The sequence below is a fragment of the Chionomys nivalis genome, chromosome 5 (assembly GCF_950005125.1).
Source record: "Chionomys nivalis chromosome 5, mChiNiv1.1, whole genome shotgun sequence".
In the NCBI taxonomy this organism is placed as follows: Eukaryota; Metazoa; Chordata; class Mammalia; order Rodentia; family Cricetidae; genus Chionomys; species Chionomys nivalis.
Window position 1 is genome coordinate 84,834,194 of NC_080090.1, and position 27,993 is coordinate 84,862,186.

A 27,993-nucleotide genomic window follows, 5' to 3' on the forward strand; every position below is an offset into this window, starting at 1 on the left:
AAGCTTTCTCAGGCTTTCAGTAGATTCAGTCATCCACGTCTGGGCGCCATCTGTAGTAGGGGCTGTGGGCCTCTTCCCACAGCCCGGCTCATGGTTGCCTGGCTAGCTTATGCCCCAAAATAACGACACACAAACTCTATTCTTTTAAACACTGCTTGGCCCATTTCTGTTCATGTATGTAGCACCCCAGGTGCGCTTACCGGGAAGATTCTAGCCTACGTCCATCCTGGGTTGGAGTTTCATCGCGTCTGCTCTGGAGAGGAGAGCATGGCGTCTGTCTCTGAGAGGAGCTGCCTTGCATCTGAGCTCATTTCCTCTTCCTCCCAGCATTCTATTCTGTCTACTCCACCCACCTAAGGGGTAGCCTATCAAATGGGCCAAGGCAGTTTGTTTATTGACAAATGACCTTCCTCCATCAGACCTCCTCTGTCAGGAGTTGGGATGGCAGGTATCCGATGCCCAGCAAGTGTCAGTACTTGATCTGGAAGCCCGTCCATATTCCATAGTCACTTCTTCAGGTCCAGTCATGTGGGAAGTTACCCTTGGGACTTCTTCCTGGTGCTTGCTCTCAGAACTTGTCTGACTTCCGAGAAAGAAGGATGACTGGTCATTCTCACTTGTCCTTATCCAGGACCCTAATATACATATATAGATCTAGTCCAGTCATTCCCAACCCTTCTGATGCCTTGACCCTTTAATATAGTCCTCATATTGTGATGGCTCCCAGCCTTAAAATTACTTTTTTTTTGGCTAGTTTGTAACTGTAATTTTGCTACTTTCATGAATCATAATGTAAATATCTGTGTTTTCTGATGGTCTTAGGTGACCCTGTGAGAGGGTCATTCCGCCCCCAGAGGGGTTGTGACCCCACAGATTGAAAACCACGGATCTAGTGACTCATTCATCTATCTAGTCACTCCTTCAGCAAACGCTCCTCGAGTGCCACGTGTGTACTAGGTGATGCTACAGATACCCAGGATACAGGCCCTTGTGGAGACTGCTTCCTTAAGGACTGGTGGGCAGATGTCAAATCACAAACGGGAGGGCTTCAATTATGTAGAGTGTTAAAAGGTAAACTGTGCTGTAGAAACAACCCAGGATGAATGAGATTGGGGTAGCCAGGCTGGGGTAGGTTGCAAGGTAGACGAGATGGCTTCCTTGAGAAGGTGTCTTGGAGCAAAGCTCTGGTGAGAGGACGCACCACACAGACACCAGGAAGACACACGGTGCAAGGGGAACGACCAGAACAAGGCCTGGGGGTAGGAATGTACTTGAATGAGTTCAGGCCTGTGTATTAAGATGTTGTGATAAAGGGAAGCATGGAAAAGATAAGGAGTGCAGGCTGGCAAATGGCTTGCACCCCTCTGGAAGACTTTTATTTTGAAGGAGATTGGAGCCATTTCACATCTCCGAGCAGAGAAGGGGCATCATCTGGTCCTGAGGCACTCCCTCGTGTTGAACGTGTGTTTTAGGGCTAGGGTAGCAAAGCAGAGACTGGTCAGGAGCTGGCTCAGGTGTGAGGGACAGAGGAGGCTAGATTCTGCATGGGGTAGAGGGAGTGATGGCAAGGGGGGTTGATTCTGAATGTGCGCTCCTCGATTTACTGAAGTAGGACTTTCCTACAGTCAGGACATATGTTACGAGGATGTAGCTCAGTTAAATTTGTTATGTGTACTTTCTTAAATACCACTCAGATCAAAATTTAGAACATCCTCAGCATCCTAGAAGGGTTCCTGTGACTCTCCCAGTCAGTACTCTCCCCAAATAACCACCCCTCTGACTTTGTCCCTTAGACTTGTTTTGCTTGCTCTTAGGTTTCTATAGTCAGAAGCGAGCAGTGCACACCCTTCCATGTCTGGCTTCCCAAGCCCAGGATGATGGCTGAGCTTCAGGTCTGTTTCTGGGTGAACTCGTAGGTCCCTCCTCCTGTTAGAACGCCACTTTATCAATGCACTACAGTCTACTGAGGTTCTGCATAGGGTAAGAAAGCCAGTGGATTTGCGTATGGATTTGATGACTCCTTATTTTCCCCATTTCTGTTTTTCACCACTGCTCAATACACAGGCTTCCCTGTGGTGTCCAGACTCAAGTACAGCCCTACCTTTATTCTAGCTGCTTTCCTTGCATGATGTGTCTTCCTGCAGTTTGTGTGTTGTGTCCGCTCATCTCGAGAGCTTTGCTCCAAGACACCTTCTCAAGGAAACCGTCTCGTCTACCTTGTAACTCTTTCTCCCTAGCCCCAACCTAGCCACCTCAGTCTCATTTATCCTGACTTGTTTCTACAGCACATTTTACCTCTACCACTATACATAAATTAAGACTCCTGCCTTGTGAATTTAGTTATAGATTTAATGTAAGGAGGAGTAAAAACAACCATTTTCATCCTAAGCCACTGGGAAGATGGAGTTGGTACCATCCAAGAGTGAATCAGGTTTTAGAAGCAATAGGAGTTCAATCTTAAACACATCGGATGTGGCATGCCTGAACACTGAGAAGTTGGGGGAAAGAGGACACATCAATAAGGAGACCAAGAAGAGCCTAAATGGAAGAAGAAAACATAGATCCAAAAGCGGGGGTCCTGGAAGCCAGGTGTAGAGAGTATATCAAAGAGAAGCAGGTCAGCTCTCCCAAATGACGATGCGAGAGGAGCTGAGCATCACCACAGGGCGGCTGGTTCAGCATGGACCACCTGGATAAGGGCGGTGCCAGTGGAGGGATGGATAGAGAGCCTGTTTGCAGAAGGTTTCATAAAGAAAGAAGTGGAGTTGAAGGCTACCGCTGGTACAGATTGCTATCGGAGAGACTTTGTTGCAAAGAAAGTCATGGGGGCAGCAACAGTCAGAAGTGGCAACGGGGCGCTTTGTGCTGTGTCATTTCTGGGAGATGGGGGAGGGCAGCATCTCTGTGTGCTGGCTATCATGGTGCAGTAGTGAGTGATCTGGTAAGGGTGGAGTCATGTCTGTGTATCAGTAAGGGTTGGAACTAGGGCAGTACTGAGGAGATGAGCTGTGGGCAGGCTGCTGGAGGCCCTTGAGCGGCTCATGCAGTCTGGGTGTGGATGCTGGCAGCTGACTGCTGCAGCATCTTCTCATGCCGTGGGAAGCAAGGAAATCAGTCAGGAGCAGGGATGCAGGAGATGTGTTAGAGAGTGTTGCAGACGGGAAGCAATTCTCTAGGAAATGGGTAAGGACTAGACTCCAGAAGTCTATTCTCTGGGGGCGGCGTGAGGGACTGCCTGAAGCTCGTGGGGATGAGTTTGACGTTTCCTCAGCTTTGTGGTTCTGAGTGTAACACCAGCCATGTTCATCTACCCAGGCACAGGCGAGGAGGAGGCAGAGAGCCCATTCTTCAGCAGCTCAATAGTACCAGATTTATGATAAGATGGGGGATCTTATCATGGTCAGAGGTTGGTTCATGGTCAAGAGCTTGGATTTTATTCTAAGTGCTTTATGAAGTCTCTGAGTGATTTAAGCAGGTAATGGCATAATTCAAATTACATTTTTAAAGGGCAAAAAGTCCTTAACAGAATATTAGCAAATCCAATCTCATGATAAGAAAAGAGTCATATATCATCAGTGAAATGTTTTTTATGTATGCGAATAGTCCAGCATGTAAAAACCCCCATCACGACCATTATGCATTCACGTAAAATCAGCCTTCCTGGTGTGTGTGGGGGACTGAGCGGAGTGGTGACTGGGAACGAGCTGGGAGACTGATTATGGCAGGGCTTGGGTAGAGGAGAGGAGGCCATGGAATAGGTGGAACTGGAAGGTGATATAGGGTTAGAATCATCTGGAAGACTCTCAAAGGGATCAAAGGCCCCCCTTGGGTTTGTGGCTTCAGGCTAGAGTGTGGCAGGACTCTTGCTAAGGATAAGGAGGAAATGGGGAAGGGATTTTAATTCTTGAGTGTTCTTCCTGTTTGTTCCTCTCCCTCTTGCTTTGGGGATAGCATCCTTCCATCTCCAACCAGCTTCCTGGGTACCTCCAGCTGCTTTATCTGCCCCTTCCCACCTCATTTCTCAGGAGGCCATTGGCTTCCTCAGGCTGAGATTGGAGGAAGAACAATACGGACATATGGCTTTGACCTTCCCAAAATATCTAGGAGATTGCGGAGTACAGGGTTCTGTCCTTTGACAGGCTCCACTCAGCATGGGCATAGTGTCTTCTGGGGTACTGCTTCCTGCCTCACATGTGTCCCCATTCTGAGAATCCTGAGACAGTGTGTCTCCAGGGATTTCTTTCTCTCCTGCGTTGCTGGCATGTACCCCGTGTTTAGGGTCGTGTTAACTGTTTGCACAATGGTTGCTGTGGGACTCCGAGTGGCCAAGGGGCAGCTACTGCAGCAGAAGATGGTCAATCCGTAGGCAGAAAGCCCTTTGCCAGGGGCAGAGAAGGTGCATGATGGAGTCCCAGCACAGGCACAGGGACTCACTGTGTCCCAGCCAGCCACTGTGGCCTGCGATTGCAGCCCTTCCACACAGAAACCTTCTCTTTTGACTCCTGGAGCGGAGTGGGATTTGCAGAGTGGCTGGCAGGATTGGTGTGGGTACTGCCTGCTCTTGAAGACAGCTGGTTTCCCATCCGCAGCTTCTAGCCCTCAGGGAGGAGGACAGGAACTATAGCAGGGTAGGAACTGCTTCTCAGGCCCTGTCTATCCCCACGGAGCCACAAGCTCTGATGAACACCGCTTCCCTAGGCAGGCAGGGGCCATGGCTCACCAGGCATTCTCCTGACCCTGGATACAGGATAGGGAAAGTCTAAGACAGCGCTCTCTCCTCCCCACGCCTCTTTTCCGAATCTGGGTCTCAGTATCCCAGGCTGCTCTGAAACTCACTGTGTAACTGAGAATGACCTTGAAGGCCTGATCTTCCCGTCCTCACTTCTCAGCAGCTGAGATTACAGACCTGTTTTCAATGACCCTTTCAGAGGTGGCTTCCTCCCCCAACTTTACAGAGATGCACTAGTGTCATGGGGGTAGATGGCAGTCTCTGTGGGCAGATAGACGTGTGTGAGAAACAAGCTTCAGGCTCTCAGAGATGCCTTGGGTAGAGGAGAGGAGGCCATGGAATAGGATGGAACTGGAAGGTCCATCCTTCCAGTTGGTAGAGTTCCTGTCTTCCATTTCCTCTTCTGTACCACAGGCTCCACGTGCTTCCTTTCTAGGGCTGTGAGGGGTAGGGATGATGCCTGTGAAGGGGCTCATGTTTAGTAGGCACTCTGCAGTGTGCTCTACAATGTGCGTAGTAGGCGCTCTGCAATGTGTGTAGTAGGCGCTCTGCAACGTGCATAGTAGGCGCTCTGCAATGAGGATTGTTACTCTTGTTAATAGTACAGAAGTTATTATTTTTTCTTTCTTTCCTTCTTTTTCCTTCAATATTTTGAGACAGGGTCTCATATAGTCTCATTTAAGGTTTCCTTAACTCTTAATCCTCCCACCTCAGCCTCCCATGTACTGGGAGTCTTTCCCTTGGACAAGTAATGTTACTACTGCGACATACTCTGGGATCAGTGATGTCAGGAAGAGCTGCCTAGACTAGAGGGCAGGGTGTGGGTCCTACTGCCCTGCTCATGATGACTAATACCTGAACATACCTGACTGGCACTTGATAGGCAATCTAATTCTTGTCTATGGGACATGGGCGTGAGAGAAAGCTCATTGGTAGGAGACCAGGAAGGAAAGTTTATTGGGGAGTGAGCAGCCAAGGCAGGAGGAAGCTGGACAGAGAGACAGTCCATGCTCACCTACGCAGGTCAGAGGTTACCTAAAAAAAAATGTCCCTAAGAGTGGAGAGCCAGGGTGCAGAGAAGTGAGGCAACCCCTATGCTTCCCCTGCAGATGATCCCCACCTGTGTGTGAAACCAAGTGTGGTGGCATCTTCTGCTTCTAGAATGTGAACGTTCCTTCCTGCACCGTCCTCCCCAGGGCTTTGTCCTCCTGTGGGGAGCTAACTTCCGAGGAGCTCGAGCAAGGGTTCCCCTGGGGATTGGCAGCTCTGTGAATCATGTCTGGGCCAGAAACCACTCACCATGTTTGGGGACTCACCGTGTTCAGCAGGCACCTGCCAGCAATGCCCTGTCCTCAGTAGAGGACACACAAACAGCCACTCCCATATGACGGGCGTGATGGAGAGCTCCCTGATGACATCATGCAGATGGCTTACAGAGCAGCTGCGTGGGTCCCAAGGGCTGATGGCTGACTAGGATTGAGGGGTGTGAAGGCATGAAACCCCTCTATTACCTCCACTAGCTACGTAAATCAGAGAATGATAGTCTAAGTATCCAGATCGTTCGCTTAAGTCCACGTCCTCATTTCTGGGTTCACTCTGCACCTCAGTTCCTTATTCTCCAGGGTCCAGCAAGAGTCCATTTGGGCCTTCCCACTCTTCCCACTTCTCCCTATTGTGGGGACATCATTCACTTATCGAGTCATCAAGTGTCTTCTGACATCATTAGTCCTCAAGTGCACAGACTCGTGGTCTAGTGAGGATGCTGGCAGGTGCCAGCTGGCACACTGCCAGGAGGCCTGAGTAGCTTGGACCACACCAATACAGACCCAGCCACTCCCTGGCTCTCTTACCTGTGCCCTGGCTCACCGTCCTTGTCCCTCAGCCAGCAAATTTTTATTTCACTTTTTAAAGATTTGTTTATTTTAATCTATATTAACATGCTAGACTATTTTCTCTATGTTTGCTGCATGTATGCCTGTGTACCATGTGTGCGTCTGGCGACCACCGAGGCCAGAGAAGGGCATTGGTTCCCCGGAAACCAGAGTTACAGAGGCTGTGAGGCACTGTGTGGATGCCGAGAAAGAAACTGCACCCCTGCAAGAGGACTTTAACTGCCGAGCCCTCACTCCATCCCAACGTTTTGTATTGTCTCCTTCTTACATTGATAGAACTTTAAAGAAATTATTGATTAAACTGAGTTATGTAAGGCATTTTCATGAAAGTGTGTCACGTGCCTTGAGCACCTTCCTCCATTCCGCACTTCCATGCCGTCCCTTCCTCCCCTTCCCCTCTCCCACTCACTCCCTTTATTCTCCTATATACTTTGTGGCTATTTTCATGTCAGCGGTACATATATGATTTTATGTCTATAAAATCCAAGAAGCACTAATGAGAGAAAACACGTGGTTTGTTTTTCTGGGGCTGACTTCATTAGCTAAATATTATTATTTCCAGTTGTTCCCATTTTCCTGAGGATGGTGTAACTTCATTCTTCTTCATGACTGAAAAAAAATTCATGTGTGTCGCGTCTTGCTCTGTCCTTCCGTTAACTCCTGCGCTGGTCCCATGACTTAGCAGTTGTGAACAGCAGGAAAGAAACTGTTGGAAATGTCTGGCCGTCAAAGAAATGCACGTTAGGACTACATTGAGAGCCCAGCCCCTCTCAGTCTGCATGACATTGGCTGGAAGAAGACAATTACAATAAACGGGAACACTTCTACTCTGTTCCTGGGTATATGAGCTACTTCTATTTCCATAGTGGGTTTATCAGCAACTCTGAAAATCAGCATGGAGGTTCCTTTAAAAACTAAAAATAGAGCTACAATACAACCCAGCTATACCGCTCCTGGGTTATTTACCCAAAGGACTCCAGTCAAGTGTCACAGAGATGTCTGCACATCCATGTTTATTGCAGAACAAGTCACAAGAGCCAATCATTTCTTATCCAGACTGGAGTTGAGGAAATACAAGAAGGGAAGGGGGTTTGATCTCAAGATCACTGAAAACTTACACATTTGCATGTATGAACATCGTACACCTACCCTACCTTTTTATTTTTTTATTTTATTATTTTTTACATTTTTTGGGGGTAAAGTGGGCCATGCCATGGTATGCCTGTGAAGATCAGAGGAGAATGTGAGGTTTTGGTTCTCTCCTTCCACCATGTGGGTTCCAGGATTAAACTCATCAAGTTTGGCGGCCGGCATCTATATCCACTCTATTCTCTCTCTGGTTCCTTCCTGCCCATTCCTGAACTCCAGGCTTTGCTTTGAAGGCACCTCTCCATGAAGTTCCCTTCCTTCTTTTTCTGTGTTCTCAAGCTCTCCGTGCTCCCCTTCACACAGCCCCTCTGAGATGGACTGGCCTGAGAGTCATTGGTGGAGTGTGAGGGGGTGGCAAGCACATTCATCTATATGCACAGCACACGGCTTAGTGCCTGCCTGTTTTTTGTTTGTTTGTTTGTTTTTCCAGTGATTCACTGAATGCATGGCACCCAGGAGATTCTTGAGACCCAGGATGGCCAGATCTTGTGTCAAACACCGTACATGGGTTGGCTTGTTTAAGAGCGTGTGTAGAGAGTATTTTATCCAGATAGCATTGCGTGTCCCCATTTTTCCACGTGGAAGCTGAGGCTCCTCAATTCAGCAAAGCTAAGGCCCACAGCTGCTCCTGGAAGAATAAATGGACAAGTGAAAAGCCTTGAACTGAGCCTTGACTTCAACACTTACTCGTGGGTGCTCTTGGGGAAGTCAGCCCTTCTTTGGGTGTCAGTGCCCATGTTTACAGAATGGGCATCATTCCCACCCCTATGGCAAAGAGCCTAGGGACTGGATGGAAGAATGGCTTTATTGTTCAGTGGTGAGCTGGCTCTGGTATGGAGGGGGTTGGTGTCTCCATTCCCCTGGCTGATCTCTGGCGGATCCCTGGCCTGCATGGCTTGGTGGTCTGGTAGTGAGGGACCAAATGAGGCCGATGCCTGGCTGGGGAACGCGTGAGTGAGCAGAGGCCTGGACTCGGGGAGGGGTGGCCGGAAGTGCTTGGTAGACTGCTGCTGCCGGGAGCACCTCTCTCTAGGGTGTTGTGTCCTGCGCTGTGCTCCCTGCTGGAGCTGTGGACAGCTCCAGGCTCTGACTCCATCTCAACCACCAGGCAGGCTGGACACTCCCACTAGCTCCCCTGACTAAGACCAAACGGTAGGAGATAGAGACTCACTTGGGTGGAAGGCCCATGGAGGTTGCATGAGCAGGCTGGCACTGAGCCTTAACCCCTGAAGGACCTCACAGCTCTCGGTCTCTGTACAAGGTGTAAGTGTGAGTCCACACACACAGGGAGCAGACTCTGTTATCGTGTGACTGGGGTCTGACCCTCATCCGCAGTCGTGACTCGAAGAGAAGAATGTTCAAGGGACACACCAGGAGCGGTTAAGAACAGGGACACCCCTGTTATCTGGGGAGAGATCAGGAATGGGTGGTTTCCCCAATACGCCTGACACAGAGGAAGCTGTGGGTCTGGATCCAGGAGGCATGAACTCTGGGCCTAGGCTGCCATTTGCCCACATGGACCTCACTCTTTTGGACCTATATCCTTTGCAACAAATAGGACTTACTGAGCCTGAATCCGTCCTGACTCTTCAGGACTGCAGCAGCGAGGACCAGTGCCTGGGGGTACAGGGTCTGGTGGAGTATTAGAGTACATTTGAGTGACAGGCAGCACAGGCTTTGCACCAGCAGGCTAAGCTGGTCTCCTGGTCTGCCGCTACATGACCGTTTCTCACACACTCACTTTCCATATCTGTCAACTGGAAATGATACATACTCCATGGAACTGTGGGGAGGAACATACATGGAAGCAGCTGTGTGATATGATGCCATCCTACCTCCTGCTGTTTGGTGACAGAGAGGAGGCTGGGTGGATGGGGCATGCATGTGTGTGTGTGCGCGCCCGTGTGCGTGCATGCATGTGTGTGTGCCCTTGTGCATGCGTGCATGTGTGCGTGTGCCCGTGTGTGTGTGTGTGCCCTATGTGTGTGTGTGTGTGTGTGTGTGTGTGCACTGTGTGTGGACAGTGTGGCTGGAGGAGTTCCTTTACAAGCATGTCAACACCTCAAATTGACAAGTTGGTCTTGGGGAAGTGGTTGTGGCAGGGCCAGGAGGCACAACAAGCCCTGGGCACAGATGAGGATGTGTTCTGCTACTGTTCTGAGGGCAGTAACAGGGGCTCTTGCCCTGAAACTTCAGCGGTCACATACCTCCCTTAAGTAATTGTTTCCTTCAGGCAGATTGCTGCTTTGAGCCACTGAGGAGCTCCGGGTCTGTCTGGCACAGGAAGGAAGACTTAGAGTCTAGTGGGGAAGGGCACCAATGTGTTGATTATTTCCTCAATGCCAGGGTCGGTTGTGGTTTCTTTGCTAGCTTGTTTGATTCCACTCAGTCCTTCAAAGCTAATATTGTCATTTTTTTTAACAAAGGGATATAAGGCAACTTGAAAATTGTTAGCTATCTTGCAAGTAGCAAACTGGGATTTGATCATATCTGTGATAGGCCACTATCCTCAGGGGTTTTCAGACTCTGGGGAACCACAGCCCCATCCTTGAGGGCTTTCAGGAGGAGAAGGCAATAGAGTACAGGATCTGCCAGATAGCAAGAGAAATCAGCCTCCCTGCAAGCGCTGAAATTCTGAGCTGGAGGCTGCTGCTGGACATGCGTGTGCATGGTCAGGGCCTGCCCAGCTGCCTGTTTTCCTCCAGGCCAGCAGATTTCAGCCTGTGGGTAGCGACCCTTTGGGGTCGAATGACCCTTTCACAGGGATCACATAAGACCATCAGAAAACACAGATATTTACTTTACGATTCATAACAGTAGCAAAATACAGTTATGAAGTAGCAATGAAAATAATTTTATGGTTGAGGCTTACCACACCATGAGGAACTGTATTAAAGGATTAGGAAAGTTGAGAGCCACTGCTTTAGACCCTGGGTGCTTTCTCTACAGCCCTAGAGCCTGAATGGACTAATTTGCTTGGCTCCTTCAAGTCACAAGTACAGGGATGCTAAATCAGGAGGTGTTGCTAGCACTATGCAGCAGAAGCAATCCCATGAGGTCCCTGGGGGTGGAGAAGGGTGACAGTGAGCTGGAGAGGCAGCCCAGCAGGATCTGGCTGGGTTCTGGACTTGGATGTTGTGGGGACCCAGGGACACGCTCTTTCCATCAGTCCCTGGGGAGAAGCAGGACTTTGCCTAAGCTCCGGTAAGAAGCAACTAAGTCCTAGCCTTGGACCTTCCACATCTTTCTGAGTCTCAGTTATTCTGCCTGTAAGATGATAACACTCCAGTAACCCTAGATACTCAGGAGGCTGAGAAAGACCGATTGCAAACTCAAAGCCTGCCTGGGCTATAGAGTTAGGTTCAAGACTAGCTTGGGCAATTTAGTGAGATTCTGTTGTCTTCCCCCACTCCCACCCCCCAAAAGTTGAGGGCATAACTCAGTGATAGGGTCCTTGCCTAGCTTGTGAAGTCCCAAATTTAGTCTCTAATAAAAAAAAAAAAAAAAAAAAGGAAAACGAAACAAAAGGTAGTAACAGAACTGCTCTGCCCATCCTGCAAGCTGACTTGGGCATCCATGCACTGTGGTAACAAGGCAGTCCTTGCCTCTTCTCTTCTGTGCCCTGGTTCCCAGTCTTTTCTTCCTTATGTACAGCCATGTTTTTCCATTGGGAGAAAGAGTCCCCACAGGCTGACCTCACTCTGTTGTGTAGCAGAGGATGACCTTGAACTCCTGACCCTTCCCAAGGCTAGGAGTGTAGGTGTGCAGCACATCTGGCTCCTCACATCCTGCGGGGCTCTACTGGGTGCCTATTTCCTGCGTGATCTAAAAGAGTACCTTGCTTTTTCTGACCTTCCTTCCTCACCTCCTTCCTAGACCGGAGTGGGGAGAGCTACTTCTGCGTCAGATGTTGGGCTGAGTGCCATTGGGCCTTGCTAAGCCTAGCCAGGTCAGGGACCAGAGGTCTTGGCACTTCCTGGGAGCTTATTGGAAACGCAGGACCCAGTTGCATCCCAGGCTTGCTGATTCATAATCTGATTTTAAAAGTCCCAGGTGATTCATATCCATGGCCCAGCTTGGAGAGCTCAGACTATCTGGACACTGGGGAATGCAAGAACAGAGCCCTGCCCTTATAGCCCTCCCAGACTCCTGGGAATGTTAGCCTGTGAAACACTAATGGGCAGTTTCGAAAGCAGAGATTTGTTCACCACAGAAGGAGTTCATATACTGGAGCATTACTGTATACCCCATAAACATGCCCAATAATTACTTGTTAATAAAAATAAATAATATTTAGAATAATCTTAAAACAAAGTAAAAACAAACAAAAACAGCAGCCACAGTCAGGCGGTGGTGGCGCACGCCTTTAATCCCAGCACTTGGGAGGCAGAGGCAGGCAGATCTCTGTGAGTTTGAGGCCAGCCTGGTCTACAAGAGCTAGTTCCAGGACAGGCTTCAAAGCTACAGAGAAACCCTGTCTTGAAAAACCAACACACACACACACACACACACACACACACTCTCTCTCTCTCTCTCTCTCTCTCTCTCTCACACACACACACACACACACACACACACAACCAAACCAAAGCAAAACAATCAAACAAAAAAAAAACACAGCAGCAACAGCAGAAACCGTATTTTGGTTTCAGAGGTGCCTGATTTGAGCTGCAGTTCCAGTTCCAGCCAGTAGGCACATGACCTTGGGCAGGGCGTCTGGGCTCTTCCACAGAGATGGTCCCTGCCTCCTGGTGCAGCCTGGGAAAGAGCAGCACTTGTCTACTTCAATGCCAGTGGCAACTGCAGCCACCGGGAGGCAGGAGACCAAGTTTCTAGGAAGTGATGTCATCCATTAAGATGCTGACACAGCAGGTGTGACTGCACCCCAGGCCCTCTGGCAGAGTCCTGATGCTTTGACCTGTTAGAGACAGCGAGTACCAGCTACAGAATTCTGGTCCTTGAGGCTGGGGGACTATGGAGAGATTGCCCATCTTCTGTGAGACTTGGGAGCTGGGGCTTTGGAATAGACACTGCCTGGGAAAGGAAGCCCCCACACGTGCCTGCTGCCACTGCTCTGGTACCACCCCATCCATCTGTCCAGAGGCTGGAATGCCGTCCTGCCAGACTCTTGCCTTGTGAGTTCCCCAAGGCCTCTTACTGCTGGCTCTCAGCGTTTTCTTTTTCCAGCCCTGAGCAAGGCATTTCGAAATTTTCGTGAATGGTGGGTGGAAAAGGAAAGGCTTTGATCTAATAAGCCCCTCCCCCACACCTTGTACCCAAGATTCCATCACCCAGGGTCAGGCAGACTCCTGTGATTCATGAGGCTGCGCAGAAGTGGAAGCAACAACTGAAAGTGGATTTATTGATCAACCCCCAGAGAAGCTGCCTGGCCAGGCTGTTGCTCTGGTTCCCGGCCAGCAGCTCGCTCTGTGCAGCTCTGTCCCCTGGATGCAAATGAGAGGGCACCCTGAAGGGCAGGCCAGAAGACTGTTCACCTTTTCTCCTCAGGCCTGGCAGTGAAGAGAGGGTCTGGTCTTGCAGAAAGAGGACCTGTGGTTAGTCTCTTCGTGGAACCAGCTAACTTAGTGGAGCGAGGGAGGGAGGCCCTTCAAATGGAAATCTGGAGAAATCTAGAGAGGCCACCCTCTGGTATGGAAGCTGGGCACAGCATGCCTCCGCCTGCCAAGAAGGAAGTTGATCCTGAGAAAGGAGGAGAAGTCTCAGGCTGGCTTCTTCTTACTGCCCCCTCCACTTTAGTCACATGTAAAGTGATTATTGATTTTGTTGGCTTAATATATGCCATATTTTCGAAATCATTGTATGTGTCTCCTCTTTCTGCCTCCCTTTTTTTTTAAAGCACCTTATATTATTCTTTGACAATTTTACACGTGTATAAATGTCTTGATCATATCCACCCCAGTTTCCCCCTCCCATTCTCCCTGGACACATGTCCCAACACATGCCCAGCATGCGCCCTTTCACCTTCATGCCTTCTCCCACTTTGACTTTGTAGCCCCCTGAGTCCATCAGTGCTGCCTGCTGGGATGCTGGCCGACCTCGCTGGCTTGACCTTGCGCACACAACCTTAGCTGCCATGGCTTCATGAGCGCAGCAGCTGGGTCATGCCCAGACAGCATCTCACAACACACCCTTCACCACTGGCTCTTACCTTCTTCTGCCCCCTCCTCCACATGTCTCCCCAGCCTTAGAGTTTTTGATGTCCCATTTAGTACTAAGCATTCGGCCACAGACACTTTTTTCTCAGCCCTTCAGCCAGCAATGAGTCTCTAAATTAATTGCTGTTGCAGAGAGAGGCTTCCCTGGTCAAGGTTGACAGTTACACTAACCTAGGGATATAGATATGACTATTTAGAAGGTAGTCTGACAACATACCTATTAACAAAACCACAACAGCAGGATTCTCCCAAGGGCCCATGGACCTCCTGAGCCATGGACTTTTGAACTAGGTTAACAGTGGTACCTCTTTTACTTTAACTGAGCATTTTAAAAAACATTCCGTTTTCGGGGATTTCTGGGTGCCTACTGTGTGCAGGTTCCATGGTTTAGGGAGTGGCCACTGGACAGTCTCATAGGAAGGAGCAGGGAGTTAACTTCTACTAGACCCAAGGCTCTGCTGGCCCACTTGCTTCTGTGTGTACTTGGGAAGGAGGCTTTTCCCTGGGAGCCTCAACCTTCTATGGCATCTGTGTAGCTGGACCTCCCTTCACCTGGAACACAGGCAGCAGGGTAAAGAACCCAGGGCAGCAGCTCTTGCTGGTGGCTCCTGACTAGAAAAGGCTAATTTCTGAAAGTTTGGCTAATGGGGCCGCGTGCCTACAAAGAAAGCTTCAGGGAAACACATTGTAGGGACAGCGGAGTGGGTGTCTAGGTGCTGGGGTTCCTACTGCTGACATTCTAGGTTCTAGCCTCTAGACTAGGATGCAAGATAGGGGAAATCCAGAGGCCACAGAATATTGTGAGTCTCCTTCCAGGCTCCAGGAGTCGCGTCTTCTGATACAGCGGGTGGGACTGAGCGTAACTCTGGAGATCTGAGGGTGCATTCAAGATTCTTTCTTTGGGTTGTTTTCCCAGGTGGAGAGATTGCCCTGTCTCACTCCCACAGTCTTCCATCTGTCAGATCTTTTCCAGAAACCAGAGCTGGATTCTGAGAGCTTTAGGGAGTAGCTGCCTCCTCCCTGGCTGTGGAAGGTCTGTGAGGGCCTCAACTCTTGTGACTCTAGGTTCATTGGTGTTGCCTCCCTGGTCTTAAGCTTGACCTTTGGGATGGTCTAGAGTCTTCAAAGCTGCCTCCATCAGGAGCAGTTACAGTCCTATGTAGAAACAGATCAAATGTTCCTCTGATGGGAGTTGGGAAAAGGGGCCTGGCTCACCTACATTGGCTTCCCTCACCTTCAGTCGGCATACTGGGTACTGCCGAAGAGAACTTTCCAGAGGACACAGCTCCAGGATCTGGGGTGGTGGTGGGGTGTCGAATCCTGGGCTAAGCAAACTCCCAAGCCCCTCCCACTCTCCTTGCTGCTCAGATTGAGCAGGAACATGCCGATTTCCCAGCATTGGGAGGAGGGCTGAGAGAACTGGCCATGGAACAGAAATGGAAGCCCCACGCTCATCCTTCTGAAGCCAAACAGTGTCTTTTTGTTCATCTCTGTCCCGCACCCTGTTTTGTATCTCTGCAGAAACTGACTGTGTTTCCCACAGATTTAGTGGGGAGCTTCTTTGTCACGCTGGGCCTGATAACACTGTAGCCAGAGCTGCTGGCTGATAAACTCAACAGGCCCCACCTCCTCACCTTCTGAAGTCTAGAGAATCGTTACTTCTCAAGGCCACAAGCTGTTAATGGGGAGAAGCCACAGCTTGGACTTGGATTTCATGCAAGCGTCCATTTCTTCCCCCAGCAGACACCTTTTCTCTCCTTTCTATCTAGTCCTCCATCTGTAGGACAATTTGAAGCAGGGAAACCCTAGGGGAGGGACAGCTTCTGGGGAGCATTCAGAACATGCTAAGCGGAGCGGGGGGGGGAGGGGGGGGAGGGGAGTAGTGTATTTCAGAGTGCCTTGATCCTGCTGCTAGTGTTGTGGTTGGCTCTCCTGGTGGAGAGGCTGACACATTCTAGAAGGGAGCTGTGATCTGCCAGAATTTTAATCACATCTCACCCATTCCTTGTTCTCCAGATGAGTACACAGATGTCTCAGATGGGAGGGTCTCGCCCAAGCCCCGCTCACTTGTGGCAGAGCCTGGATGGCTGCGGGGGTCTTGGGATCTTCCCACAGGTTAACTATTCCAAGGAATTTATAGCCTGCTTTTGGGATTTCTCACATCAGCAGTGTGTGAACCTCTACTTTTCTAGTCTGAACAACCTGTGTCTTGCCAGCCCCATCCAGTTTCACCCGTCCTGTGGGCTAGCCGGGTTGGAAAACCCTTGCTGCCCATTTAAGTGACCAGTCTACAGAGCTGGAAAGACCTGTGCAAAGCTGAAGTCTCCCCTCGCCCCACCCCCACAAAAAACTTGACTACAGGCCTCTCCTTAGCTTTGGAAAAGAAATTGTGCCCCTCTTACCAGCTCAGTCCTGGCAGCAAGGACAGTCCTGCCAGGAAGCTGCACACAGGCCATTAGGTCTGTGCACATCCCCCACCCCACTAGACGAGCCAGCTACCCACAGCAGGTGAAGCCATCGTCGTTGGTCTTTTCTTCAGTCTGACTTTACCCCAAGGGCTGAAGAGACCAACCTAAGAGCAGCACAGGCTGGCGGCACTAAGTCTTGCATCCAGTTCTCCGAGCGTACCCCCTTCTCAAGGAATGCCTCTCACTGGGATGTGAGCACTGGATCTGGCCTTCAGAGAGAGGAGAAGGTGGCTGCATCTCATGGTCACCTAGGCAGTTTTAAGGATCATCAGCTGGGCCTCCCATTTTCAAGGGAGTACCTACTGTTACACCTCTGACCAGAAAGAAAGGAAAGGGTGCCAGAGGCAATTCTACTTTGGGATTCTACCTTCCCCAAATTTGAGACCCTCTCTCCACACCTCATTTCTTCAGCCTGCTGTGGGTCAGAGCCACTGGGCACACCCACGCCCCTTTGTAAGGTTGACAACACATCCAGAGAGATGCTCACTTCATCTCAAAGTGTGTGGGTTAGTGGCAGACTGGGAAGCAGGTATCCGTGTGACGCAGGAATCGGGGGAATTCGCCACACAGGGGCACAGGGTCTTCTGTCTTGAGCACTGCAGCACGCATGGCTCTTCTCTGACCACTGAGGACTGAGCCTCCCTCATCAGACCCACTGTTCCTTTTGCACAGTGACTGTGCCTCTTCCTTCATCCTCTGCACCCAGAGAGGGGCTCCGACTCTGAGGGAGAAAAGGGACGGGAGCTCAGAATAGAGACCGTTTCTGACTCACACACGGGACTAAATTGTCTTCCCCACCAGGCTGTGGACTTGTTTGTCCTCAGCAAGTGACCAGGAGCTATTTGCAAGGTCCATTAGGCTAATGACCTAATCAGCTTATCCAGCTCTTTTCTTTCCGGAAGTTTGGAGACCCTTCTGCCTCTGAACTGCCCTGAGACTGGCCTTAGGGTTCTAGTTCACCTCTCTTTTGGGGGATAGTTGATACTCATGTTTGGGTGGTGGGTGATGTCACAGGGATCAAGAAAGCAGGATTCCTAAGTCACCAACATCTGGCCCTCTCCCTGGGCCCCTGAGCCAGACTCCCTCCGCTGGGAAATGTTACTATTAAATATTTGGCCCCTGGAGTGTGCTGCGTGCCTTTGATTGTATCCGGTTTCCTGTCCTCCTTTGGGAGGAAAATTTCTCTGCAGGAAGTAGTTTAATATGTCTGAAAGCCTTACTTCCCCCGTCTTGAAATCCAAGTTTCCAGTTTCAAGTGCCTGAGATTGTCCTTAAGAGGAGAGGCAGGAAGAAGGGGACCAGAGCTGTGAAATTGGCTCCATCTCCGCCAAGGCTGTGGAAGGAAAGGCGGAGAACATCCCAGGGAGGACGTCCCTGATGGTGGGGACTGCATGGATGCAGAAAGGCTTAAGCTCACCCCACCCAACCCTCATTTCCCTGTTCTAACACCCCGTGCTACCTGGCTGAGGAGCAGGAGATTGGAGAAATAGGTGTCCAGGCCTGAGGACACTGCCTCGCTCTCAACAGCTACCAGGCACGTTAACAAACCACACTCACCCCTTTCCAGTCCCGTTAGGCAGCAGCTTTCTCTCTCTTCTGAGTCAGTGCCTACCTGAGAGTCTGGCTCGCTAGCTCACAGCCAGCGCCCACCTTTTGCAGCCATGAGACAGCTCAGTTCTTCCCCTCCTAAGCTCCAAGGTTGAACCAGGCATCATCTCAGGTGTTCCCAGCACCAGGAATTGCTTACAAAATAAAACAGTAGCCGAGACACCAACTGGATGGTGCAGTAACCCAGGGATCAGCAGTGACTGGAAGAGATCCCTAGGCTGGAGGCTAAAGGGAAACTAGACTGTGGTGGGCCTGTATGGCACGGGGAGGCCGGCAGAGGCAGGGATGAAACCACAGTCTGAGGTCCCTAGGCTGGGATGAACAAAGAGCCCTACTCCCTGCTCCCTCTAGCGTGCCAGTGTTTCTGAGACCCAGCTTGCCCAGGACCAGGGGTCAACCACTCTGTAGAGCAGGGCAAAGCCAGGAGGGAAAGCCCAGGACAGCTGAGGGACCGGTGTGTGCCAGTCTTCCTGAGGGGACAGCAAGATTCCTCTAGTCTTTCTGCTTGGCCGTTCTCAGCCATTCAAAGAGAATTCTCCACAGCCCTGGGCTCCCTCCTTTCCCGCTTTCTGTCTCTTCTCCCTGTCGCCATCTTTGCCTACCTAGGACTCATGCTGGGCTCTTCATCTGATGGCATTGTGAGCTTTTCTTGCCCAGAGGGTACTTATTGTTCATGTTCTCGGAGTCAGCCTAAAATTTATTCCTAAAGGCATCCAGACAGAACCCTCTGATGCCGTGGCTGGGGAGGCCACCTGCTGCTCAGACAGCTTCTAAGGGGAAGTGATCTCATCCATGAAAGAGAACATTCACGAGGCGAAGGACCCATGAGGAGCTGGCCGCTGGAGGACTCCTGCTGGGTCTTAGCAGGTCCCTGCTGCACTGGGCCGCAGATGCGAGGACCCAGGAACTTGCTGGTCTCAGTGTGCAGGGCAGTGCTGGACTCCAAGCTGCTGGATGTATTGGTGACTGACTGGTAGCACTTGCTTATCCCTCTTCCCAGAGGCCCTTGTAACTCTGACCTTATGTCACTGAACCCAAGTAGAAGGTCAGTGATTGTCTGACTGGGCCCCAGGTCCCTGGGCTTTCAGTGCAGCAGGGAACAAACCAGGGCATGTTGCTCCATGGTCCCTCTCTGGTCTGCCTTTCCAGCTGACTTTCTTATTTTTTTTTTTTGACTTTCTTATTTTTTGTTTGTTTGTTGTTTGTTTTTTTTTTCCTAGAAAGGGTCTCACTATGTATTTCTTGCTACTCTGGAAGTCGCTATGTAGATCAGGCTGGCCTCAAACGCACAGAACCTGCCTCTGCCTCCCGAGTTCTGGGATTAAAGGTGTGTGCTGCTACACCCAGCTTCCCATTGCTTTTCTAGCCGAGCACCTGACATTGTGTCCTCATTTCTGGCTCCCTAGGTTGTGTCACAAGGTGGCTTCTCAGTCAGTCATTCTGAATTAAATGATGCGTGGATTCACCAGTTCATTTCCCCATGGACTTCATTCAATGTTACTGAGCGCTGTTCTAGATACTGGGGGTGCAGTGTGAACATGTCTCATTGCATGGTTATTGAACGCTGTTCTAGGTGCTGGGGGTGCAGTGTGAACATATTTCATTGCATGGTTATTGAACGCTGTTCTAGGTGCTGGGGGTGCAGTGTGAACAATGTCTCATTGCATGGTTACTGAGCGCTGTTCTAGATACTGGGGGTGCAGTGTGAACATGTCTCATTGCATGGTTACTGAGCGCTGTTCTAGGTGCTGGGGGTGCAGTGTGAACATATTTCATTGCATGGTTATTAAGAGCTGTTCTAGATACTGGGGGTGCAGTGTGAACATGTCTCATTGCATGATTACTGAGCACTGCTCTAGGTGCTGGGGTGCAGTGTGAACATATTTCATTGCATGGTTATTGAGCGCTGTTCTAGGTGCTGGGGGTGCAGTGTGAACATGTCTCATTGCATGGTTATTGAGAGCTGTTCTAGGTGCTAGGGGTGTGGTGTGAGCTTGCTAGGGAAGGTTCTATCCTAAAGGACTCTTTTATAGTACTAGAGAGAAACACATATACTACCAGTTCTAAGATAGAGCAAAAAGTGATATCTCTGTCCAGAAAATTAAATATGGTAAGAGCTTCCAGGGTGATGGGGACTATTTCTGTTTTCAGGATGAGTCTGGAATACTATCTGAGGAGTGACATCTGAACTGAGATCTAAATAGGGTGAGAGAGAATCTCCCAGACCTCCCAGATGAGTAGGGAGTACAAAAGCCCTGGAGTGATGGGGTGCTCCAGATATGCAAACAATGATTGTTGCCTGTGGTGGGGTTCATTTCTCAGGTGAGCAGTGTGAGGTTCAGTGCACGGGAAGAGAGGGTAGGGATGCTTGAGGCATGGTGGCCCTGCTGCTCATTTCGATCAGGATAAAACACAGAGCCATCGTGATTCTTCCTCTACCCAGACTTTCACACTTAGTAGTAAGGTCTTGTTGTCCTTCTTCCTAAAGACATTCCAAAGCCATACCCTTTGTCCCAGTTCCGCTGTGTCTGAAGACACATCCATCCAGACTTGTCACCTGCCTGTGTGGCTGAACTACCTGTGTCGGCTCCTGTGGTCCCCGCCACTACACATTCTCACTCAGCACTGTGCATTAGTTCCCAAAACCAGAAATGGGTGGTCACTCCTTTGTGGAACAGCTTCCTTGCACTTAGAATGACCCTGAGAACATTTTCTGTGGCCTTAGGTGATAGTTACTGGCCAGATCTCTGCTGAACTAGCCAGCCCCTCCTCTCCCCTGGCTCACCCATGCAGCATTTTCTCTGTTCCCTCAGTTGTCCTGGCCTCTATGTTCACAGCGCCTTTTGTCTGGGAAGTACAGGCCCAGATCTCTGCCTGGCTAGCTTGCTGATGGTCGCTTAGCTTTCTGCTCAGGTCTTGTCTCAGTCAGGAACTCTGCCTGCCCAGCCCCAGCTCTCAGGTCTCCTTTCCGGGCCCCTGGGTTCTGTGCTACAAACTTCCTCAGCTTATGTCTCCCAGAGTGTCCCTTTGACATAGCACAGGCTTTAGATATAGACACATCTCAGACTTAGAAATTCCATCTCTGCTTCTCCCAGGCTGAGAGGTTTTGGACATGTGTCCTAGTCTTGGTGAGTCTCAGTGACTACAGTCATTAAATGGGGATAATAATAGTACTTAGGGTTCAGCAGAGAGTGGTGGAGTCCTGTCAGCAAAGCCCATGTCCTACACTTAGAAGATAGCAATGGATGTTAGCTCTCGGCAGCAATGGAGTTATTATTAACCTCCGGCTACCTGTTTCTTTTCTGGGCACCCCTCTCTCAGCTTCCTCTCCTGTGGCAGCCCTGATGACTGTCCATGGAAGGAGCACGGCTTCCTGTATTTGGACACAAATGTGTAAACCTCTCTACCGCACACTGAGAGGTCAACAGCAGCCTTCTACTTCTTCCCCGCGTCCTCCCTTCATCTCAGGGTTGTCACCCTTTAACTCCAGGATTCCAGCATTTTCATAATATTGCCATTGGCAAGGAGATGCCCACTAACACGCTATACTGTTAGTGACTTTTAAAGATACCGTGCTGAGTACCCGTGAGATGGCTCTTGATGCCAAGCCCAATGATCTGAGTTCAATTCCCAGAACCTACATGGTGGTAGAAGAGAACCATGCTATACATGTGCCTGTACTCACACATGCACGGACACACACGCATGTGCACACACATACACAGACATATACACACACACCACGTGTGTGCACATATGCACACAACACACACGTGTGTGTGCATCAAGACAAAATACTAGAGGAACTGTTCAAGAGTAATGAGAATCTCTGCATAGTAAGGGACACCCTTGAGGTGGTAGGCTTACCCTTGTTTCTCTGGTTCCTTGAGTTGCATTTGGGAGGGGTAGTGAAGCAGGATCTCATTACATAGCCTAGGCTAGCCACGAACTCATGATCCTTCTGCCTCTATTTCCAAGGGTCAGATGGATAGGTGTGAGTTACCATGCCAACCTCAAAGCCTTCTGCTAAATCTTGTTTTAAAAAAATTTTTTTTGAGACAGGTCTCATGTAGATAGTTTTGCTCATGCTTATTATGTGGCTGAGAATGACCTTGAACTTCTCATCTTTCTGCTTCTGCTTTCTGGTCCCAAGTGCTGGGATCGTAGGCAAGGGCTACCATGCCTGTCTCCTTTGTTAACTCTTTAAGGGGCTGTTGCCCTGTTGTTTCTATGTTCTGCCTGGGACTGAGAACTCCCCAATGTAGCCCCTGGAGGTGGTGAGGACTTAGGTCTGGATTTAAGAGAGACTTCCTCAAGAATGGGAGACATTTTTCCACAGCCCCACCCCATGCATCAGCTTCCTATTCTCAGGCATAGGGAGAGATCCGTGTCTCCCCTGGCTCCAGAGAGCTGCCCCACCTCAGCCAAGGTCTTGGGTCTAGTTTTTCCCACTAAGGAAAAAATAGCAAGAAAAACAGATGAGTACTGATACCCCGTCCTGCAGGGTCGGCTGGGACCTGGTGCTGGAGGAGCCCCAGGAAAGCTTTAACCCCCCCGGGACCCTCGGGCAGTCAGGAAGGGAAGGGGGAGAAGGGCCCCTTTCTAGGCGCCCCTCTCTTCCATCTTGGATGGTGTCTATCTCTTCTGTTATCAGGATTCGTGTGTGGGCTTGGGATAGACCCCATTCTCAGCACTTAGGATCACCTGGTTCACCTCCGTCTTTGGGTGATGCCCTTCCTGAACAGATCCAGTTTTATCCATGCTAAAGCAAATGATATTTGGAATCTTCCTCTTTCTGCATCTGAATCACCCAGGTAGTCTGGGTCCTGAAGGAGGTTTGGGCTTAGAAGTAGGAGATCTGGGCAAGTAGACATTTGAATCCGTATAACTGCCATTCTGTGGCGTGCTGCACGCCCACACAGTGTGGTTCTGAAGTTCCCCTGAGGCCTGCCTGTGAAATGGTTTCACAAACTATAAAAAAAGATATAAAGGAAAGATTTAATGCACAGTGATATGGAACAGAAGCCTTGACCCACCCTTCCTGCACCCCTTTTGTTCTGGAGGAGGCTCATTTTAGTCTACCCACCTCCCACCAGATGAAGGTCAAAGCAGTACTCCATAAGGTGATCTGCCTTTCTTTCTTTTCCTGTAAATTCTTGCCCAGAACTTGCTTCCCTGTGTCTGGAAGGCCATGATGGGGAGGCTTGGAGATGCCCACGAGCCAGACCTGGGTAAGCTGTTTGAATAGCACCTGGGCTATGTTTGCTGAGCTCCTAGAGGCACTGGGATGTTGCAGGTGTGTTTGTCTAGGAGCTTGGTGGGGTGAGAGCTCAGGCTAGGGAGTATTAAGAGGGTATTTGCAGAGTATTTGAGCATTATCTCATTTTTATATCATCCTTACCCTCCGAAGGAGGAATTGAGTTAGCAAGCTGCAGACTTGGTGCCCACACTCAGGTCTTCTGCCTACAAAGGATCCAGCAACCTGGCTGCTGGGCTTCGGATGTGAGGGAGGAGAATATGGCTTCTGCTACAGTGCCAGAGTGAGGCACCAGGGAGTGAGCCAGTGCTAGGGCTGCTCGATAGTTTGGGAGCACAAGAATCCTGCTCTTGAGTAGGGGGCAGCCAGGACTTTAGAGGCGCTAGAGTCGGAATGAAGGAATTAGATGTGAGGTTCCAAAGCCCCCTGGAGTGCTGGCCTTTCAGAGGGGTGTCTGCTTTCTTCCTGTTACCTCCTCATCTCCATGGTCTGCAGGAGCAGGTGGGTGTCAGTGGGTCCTTATGGGCCCAGAAGAACTGTGTCTAAGAAAGAGAGAGCGGAGGATTCTTTCAGCACAGCGCAGAAGAAAACAGTTGGAGCCCTTCCTTTACAGCCCAGTGCTCAGGAGGCCACCCCAGCCCTCTCAGGAACTGCATTGGAAAATAACAATTGGGCAAGCTTCAGCCACTCTGCCAGTGCTTGGCACGGAGTCGTTCAGGCCCCAGCATTTGGCATTCTCTCCAACACTAGAGTGCAGGCAGAGGACACTATGGCTGACCTCTGGGTGGTGTCATCTTAAGAGATGTGGGAAGCCCCCAGGGATAGTATTAGAACCCCCAACGGCAAGAGAGGCTGTCACCTCTGGCTGATAGGCAACCTTGTCTCCTGTGAGTCATTCCAAATGTGTCTGCAGACCTGGAAAAGGTTGAAACTCTACCGCGTGGCATCGCTCAGCTTTGAAGGGCACATCGCCATGGAGAGCCCTTATTTCCTGGCTTTTGTGCTATCATCACTTGATTCAAAATATGAGCCACACAGGGCTGGTGAGATGGCTCAGTGGGTGAAGAAAGGCACTTGCTCTCGTGCCTGACAACACTCTCCAAGACCCACAAATTCAAAGGAGAGAGAGAACCGGTTCCCCCAAGTTTTTCCTCTAACTTCTACAGGAGCATTGGGGTGCGCATACATTCACGCAACACACTTTGTAATAAAAAATGTAAAAATACATGCCTCGGGGCTGGAGAGATGGATTGGCTGATAAGAGCACTGGTTGTTCTTGCAGAGAACCCAGACTCAGTTCCCAGCACCAACATTTTAGCTCACAGCCATTTGTAACTTCATTTCTAGTGGTTCTGATGCCCTCTTCCCCATCCCTCAATTACTAGGTACACACACACAAAATGCACATACATGTAGACAGAACACTTAAACACATAAAACGAAATAAATCTTTAAAAATAAAAACTGATAAACAGGGCCTGTAGAGACGGCTCATCAGTTAGGAGCACTGGTTGTTCTTCCAGAGGACTGGGATTCCATTCCCAGCACTCACACGGCAGCTCAGAACTGTCTGTAACTCCAGTTCCAGGAGATCCGACACCCTCACATAGATATACATGCAGGCAAAACACCAGTGCATGTCAAATAAAAATAAATAAATCATGTTTAAAAAAAAGATAAACAAATAAGAGCTATGGAGCGGCAGAAACTTTAACTTGTCCCCAGCCCAGAGATGATGATTGTCGGTTGAGAACTGCAGCCACGCAAGTTCCACTGAGCGAGTGAGAGGAACAGGAAGCGCTAGCCGATGCTCAGCAAACACCGCTTTCTTCCCCGAGAATCCGTACCAGTTAGTTGAACAGTGCTGAGCTTCTCCTTGAGACCAACCTATAAAATGACTAAAAGAGGAACAGGAAGCCAAGGAGGCAGGAGATGCTTACAGCCAAGCAGAACAGAACCAAAAGGAGTGGCCCCGGGGTGGAAAGGACTCTTGGGATCCTCTTGGTGTGTTCAACACCTGGCTCTTAGGTAGCATGGGATGGTGCTGGTAGCTTCTGTGTGGCCTTGGGAAGGCTTCTCAACCATTTTCAACCTCGGTCTAGTGGGCTGTCCCTGTACTGCCACCCCTAGGGCTGCTACAGTCCAACGGTGAGAAACCAGTGAGGTCAAGGTGTGTACAAGTGAGCTGTACTTAGGCCATTTGCTTGTAACTCTTCAAAGGGGTCTTTTGTTATTTCTTCCTTCCTTCTTTCCTTCCTTCCTTCCTTCCTTCCTTCCTTGCTTCCTTCCTTCCTTCCTTCCTTCCCTCCCTCCCTCCCTCCCTCCCTCCTTCCTTCCTTCCTTCCTTCCTTTCTTTTTCATTACAGGGCTTATCTGTTTAGTCTTATCTGACCTGGAACTCACTCTGTAGACCAGGCTGGCCTCGAACTCAGAGATTCATCTGCCTCTGCCTCCCCAGAACTGGGATTAAAGATGTGCACTGCCACTGCCCAGCTTCTGTTATTATTTTTATGACTCCTCAGAATTTCTTTCCTCTGCTGGAAGAGAAATGAGGCTGGAGTTTATAAACTCTGGGCTAACCTTAGATTCTAACGGTTAGGCCCCTGAGCTAAAGACATACATGTGCATGCGCACGCGCGCGCGCAGCGCGCGCGCGCGCACACACACACACACACACACACACACACACACTAGATCTTCAGTGTGGAGAAGCCTCCTCTTAGAGCCCCTAGCGGCAGGTGAGCCTCAGGGGAGGGGTCCACACAGAGTTACGGGGCTACTTCTCATACCCTGTTCTCCTTCCCTCTAGGTACAAGACAGTAGTGACCCAGCGGCGGGCGGCAGTGGCCATAGCAGGCTGCTGGATTCTGTCCCTTGTGGTAGGCCTGACACCCATGTTCGGCTGGAACAATCTGAGTGAGGTGGAGCAAGCCTGGGCAGCTAACGGGAGTGTGGGGGAGCCCGTGATCAAGTGTGAGTTCGAGAAGGTTATCAGCATGGAGTACATGGTCTACTTCAACTTCTTCGTCTGGGTGCTGCCGCCGCTGCTCCTCATGGTCCTCATCTACCTGGAGGTCTTCTACCTGATCCGTAAGCAGCTCAACAAGAAAGTATCCGCCTCCTCCGGTGACCCACAGAAGTATTACGGGAAGGAGCTGAAGATCGCCAAGTCATTGGCGCTCATCCTCTTCCTCTTTGCCCTCAGCTGGCTGCCACTGCACATCCTGAACTGTATCACCCTCTTCTGCCCCACCTGTCAGAAGCCCAGCATCCTCATCTACATTGCCATCTTCCTCACGCACGGCAACTCGGCCATGAACCCCATCGTCTATGCCTTCCGCATCCACAAGTTTCGGGTCACCTTTCTGAAGATTTGGAATGACCATTTCCGATGCCAGCCCAAGCCTCCCATTGATGATGACCTCCCAGAGGAGAAGGCTGATGACTAGCCTCCACCTTGCTCCCTCCAGCCCACAACCAGTGTCCTACTGTCCCATTGCTCCTCCTCCGCTGCCACAGCTGGGGTGTGATCTGTAGGCACCAGGGAGGCTCTGAAGAGATGCCACAGAGCAGGGCTCCTTCCCCGAAGATCCAGCTGCCCTGTACCTTGGGGAGCTGGAAGAGGCTTGGATGTGGGTCAGGCTATGGCAGGGAACTGGGTGCCCTGAGGTGTTGAGTGCCCACACCTGGCTGTTCTACAAGGCATTCAGAGATCTAGGGCTAGAATATTCTGGCTCCTACAGTCAAACAGGGGGCCTGCTATTAAGACCAATTTCAAGGTGGGGATAAGACTCCCTCAGAGGATGGATAGAGAGAAGTGGGTGTGTCCTGGCTTTGCTTTCTCTCCTATTCTGTAGGAAAAAAAATAGCAAAGTTCAGGAAAGGAGACCTTATCCCCACCTCCAAGAATTTTGTGTTTCTGGTCATACAGGTCCTGCAATGCCTGCAATCCTTACCCCGACAAGCCCGAGGTTATACATAGACGAGGGAGAAAGAATGGGACTAGGGATCGACTCTCGGATTTTGTTTATTCACAGTCCTGGAATTCCAGTGGGCCTCTAAGCACTGGGGCATAAGCACGGTCCAGTAGGTGCTGGCCTCAAGTAGCCAGCAGAGGGCAGCACTGAGCACTTTTGCCGTGAACTGTGTCCCCAATGTAATTTTCTGTCTTCTGGGCCACCAAGTGTCACCAACTCTCAGAGGCAGGCCTGAACTTTCCTGGATGACACTGTCTCTGCTTCTGGGCCCCAGGGAAAGAAAGCCCCAGAAAGGACAACCCTTGGGAACACTCTGCCTGAGTGGGGAGGAAGATGAGGGAAGCCTCCAAGAGGCTCCCAGGTGACATTCGCACTCCTGGTGTGGGGTATGGCAGGCCAGACCAGACCAGAGACCACTCTCTTGAGAGTGTGAAGGATTGCCTTGCTGGCATTCAAATATCCAAAATGCTCCTGGGGGGTTAAATTCAGTCTTTAGGGGTTTCAGAAGCTGTGTGATGAGTATAGTGCAGGCCTTTGTGGGTCTCAGGACCAATCCATACCCTACTGAACCTGACTTTCTTCCTTGTGTGGACAGCAGCAGGGGAGGGTGATAGGTTCTGAGTGTGAATATTGACTTCAAGTCTTGATTCCAGGCTCTTCCCTCAGTGGGAGGTGAGGCGTCCCTGGCGCCCAAGGAGGTCCCTATGTCTAATAAAAGACTGTGAACCCTTGTGGAG

General features: G+C 50.3%; 1 protein-coding gene across 5 annotated transcripts in view; it reads left to right on the forward strand.

Moving 5' to 3' along the window:
• Positions 1-27,987, forward strand: part of Adora1 (adenosine A1 receptor) — a 38,341-nt gene extending 10,354 nt beyond the window's left edge. For all 5 annotated transcript variants that reach the window (XM_057769467.1, XM_057769465.1, XM_057769464.1 and 2 more), the window contains one exon: positions 26,089-27,987. In XM_057769467.1, the coding sequence (XP_057625450.1) occupies positions 26,089-26,728 (640 nt within the window). In that variant the 3' untranslated portion in view covers positions 26,729-27,987. The remainder of the gene's footprint in view (positions 1-26,088) is intronic.
• The last annotated feature ends 6 nt before the right edge of the window (positions 27,988-27,993 follow it).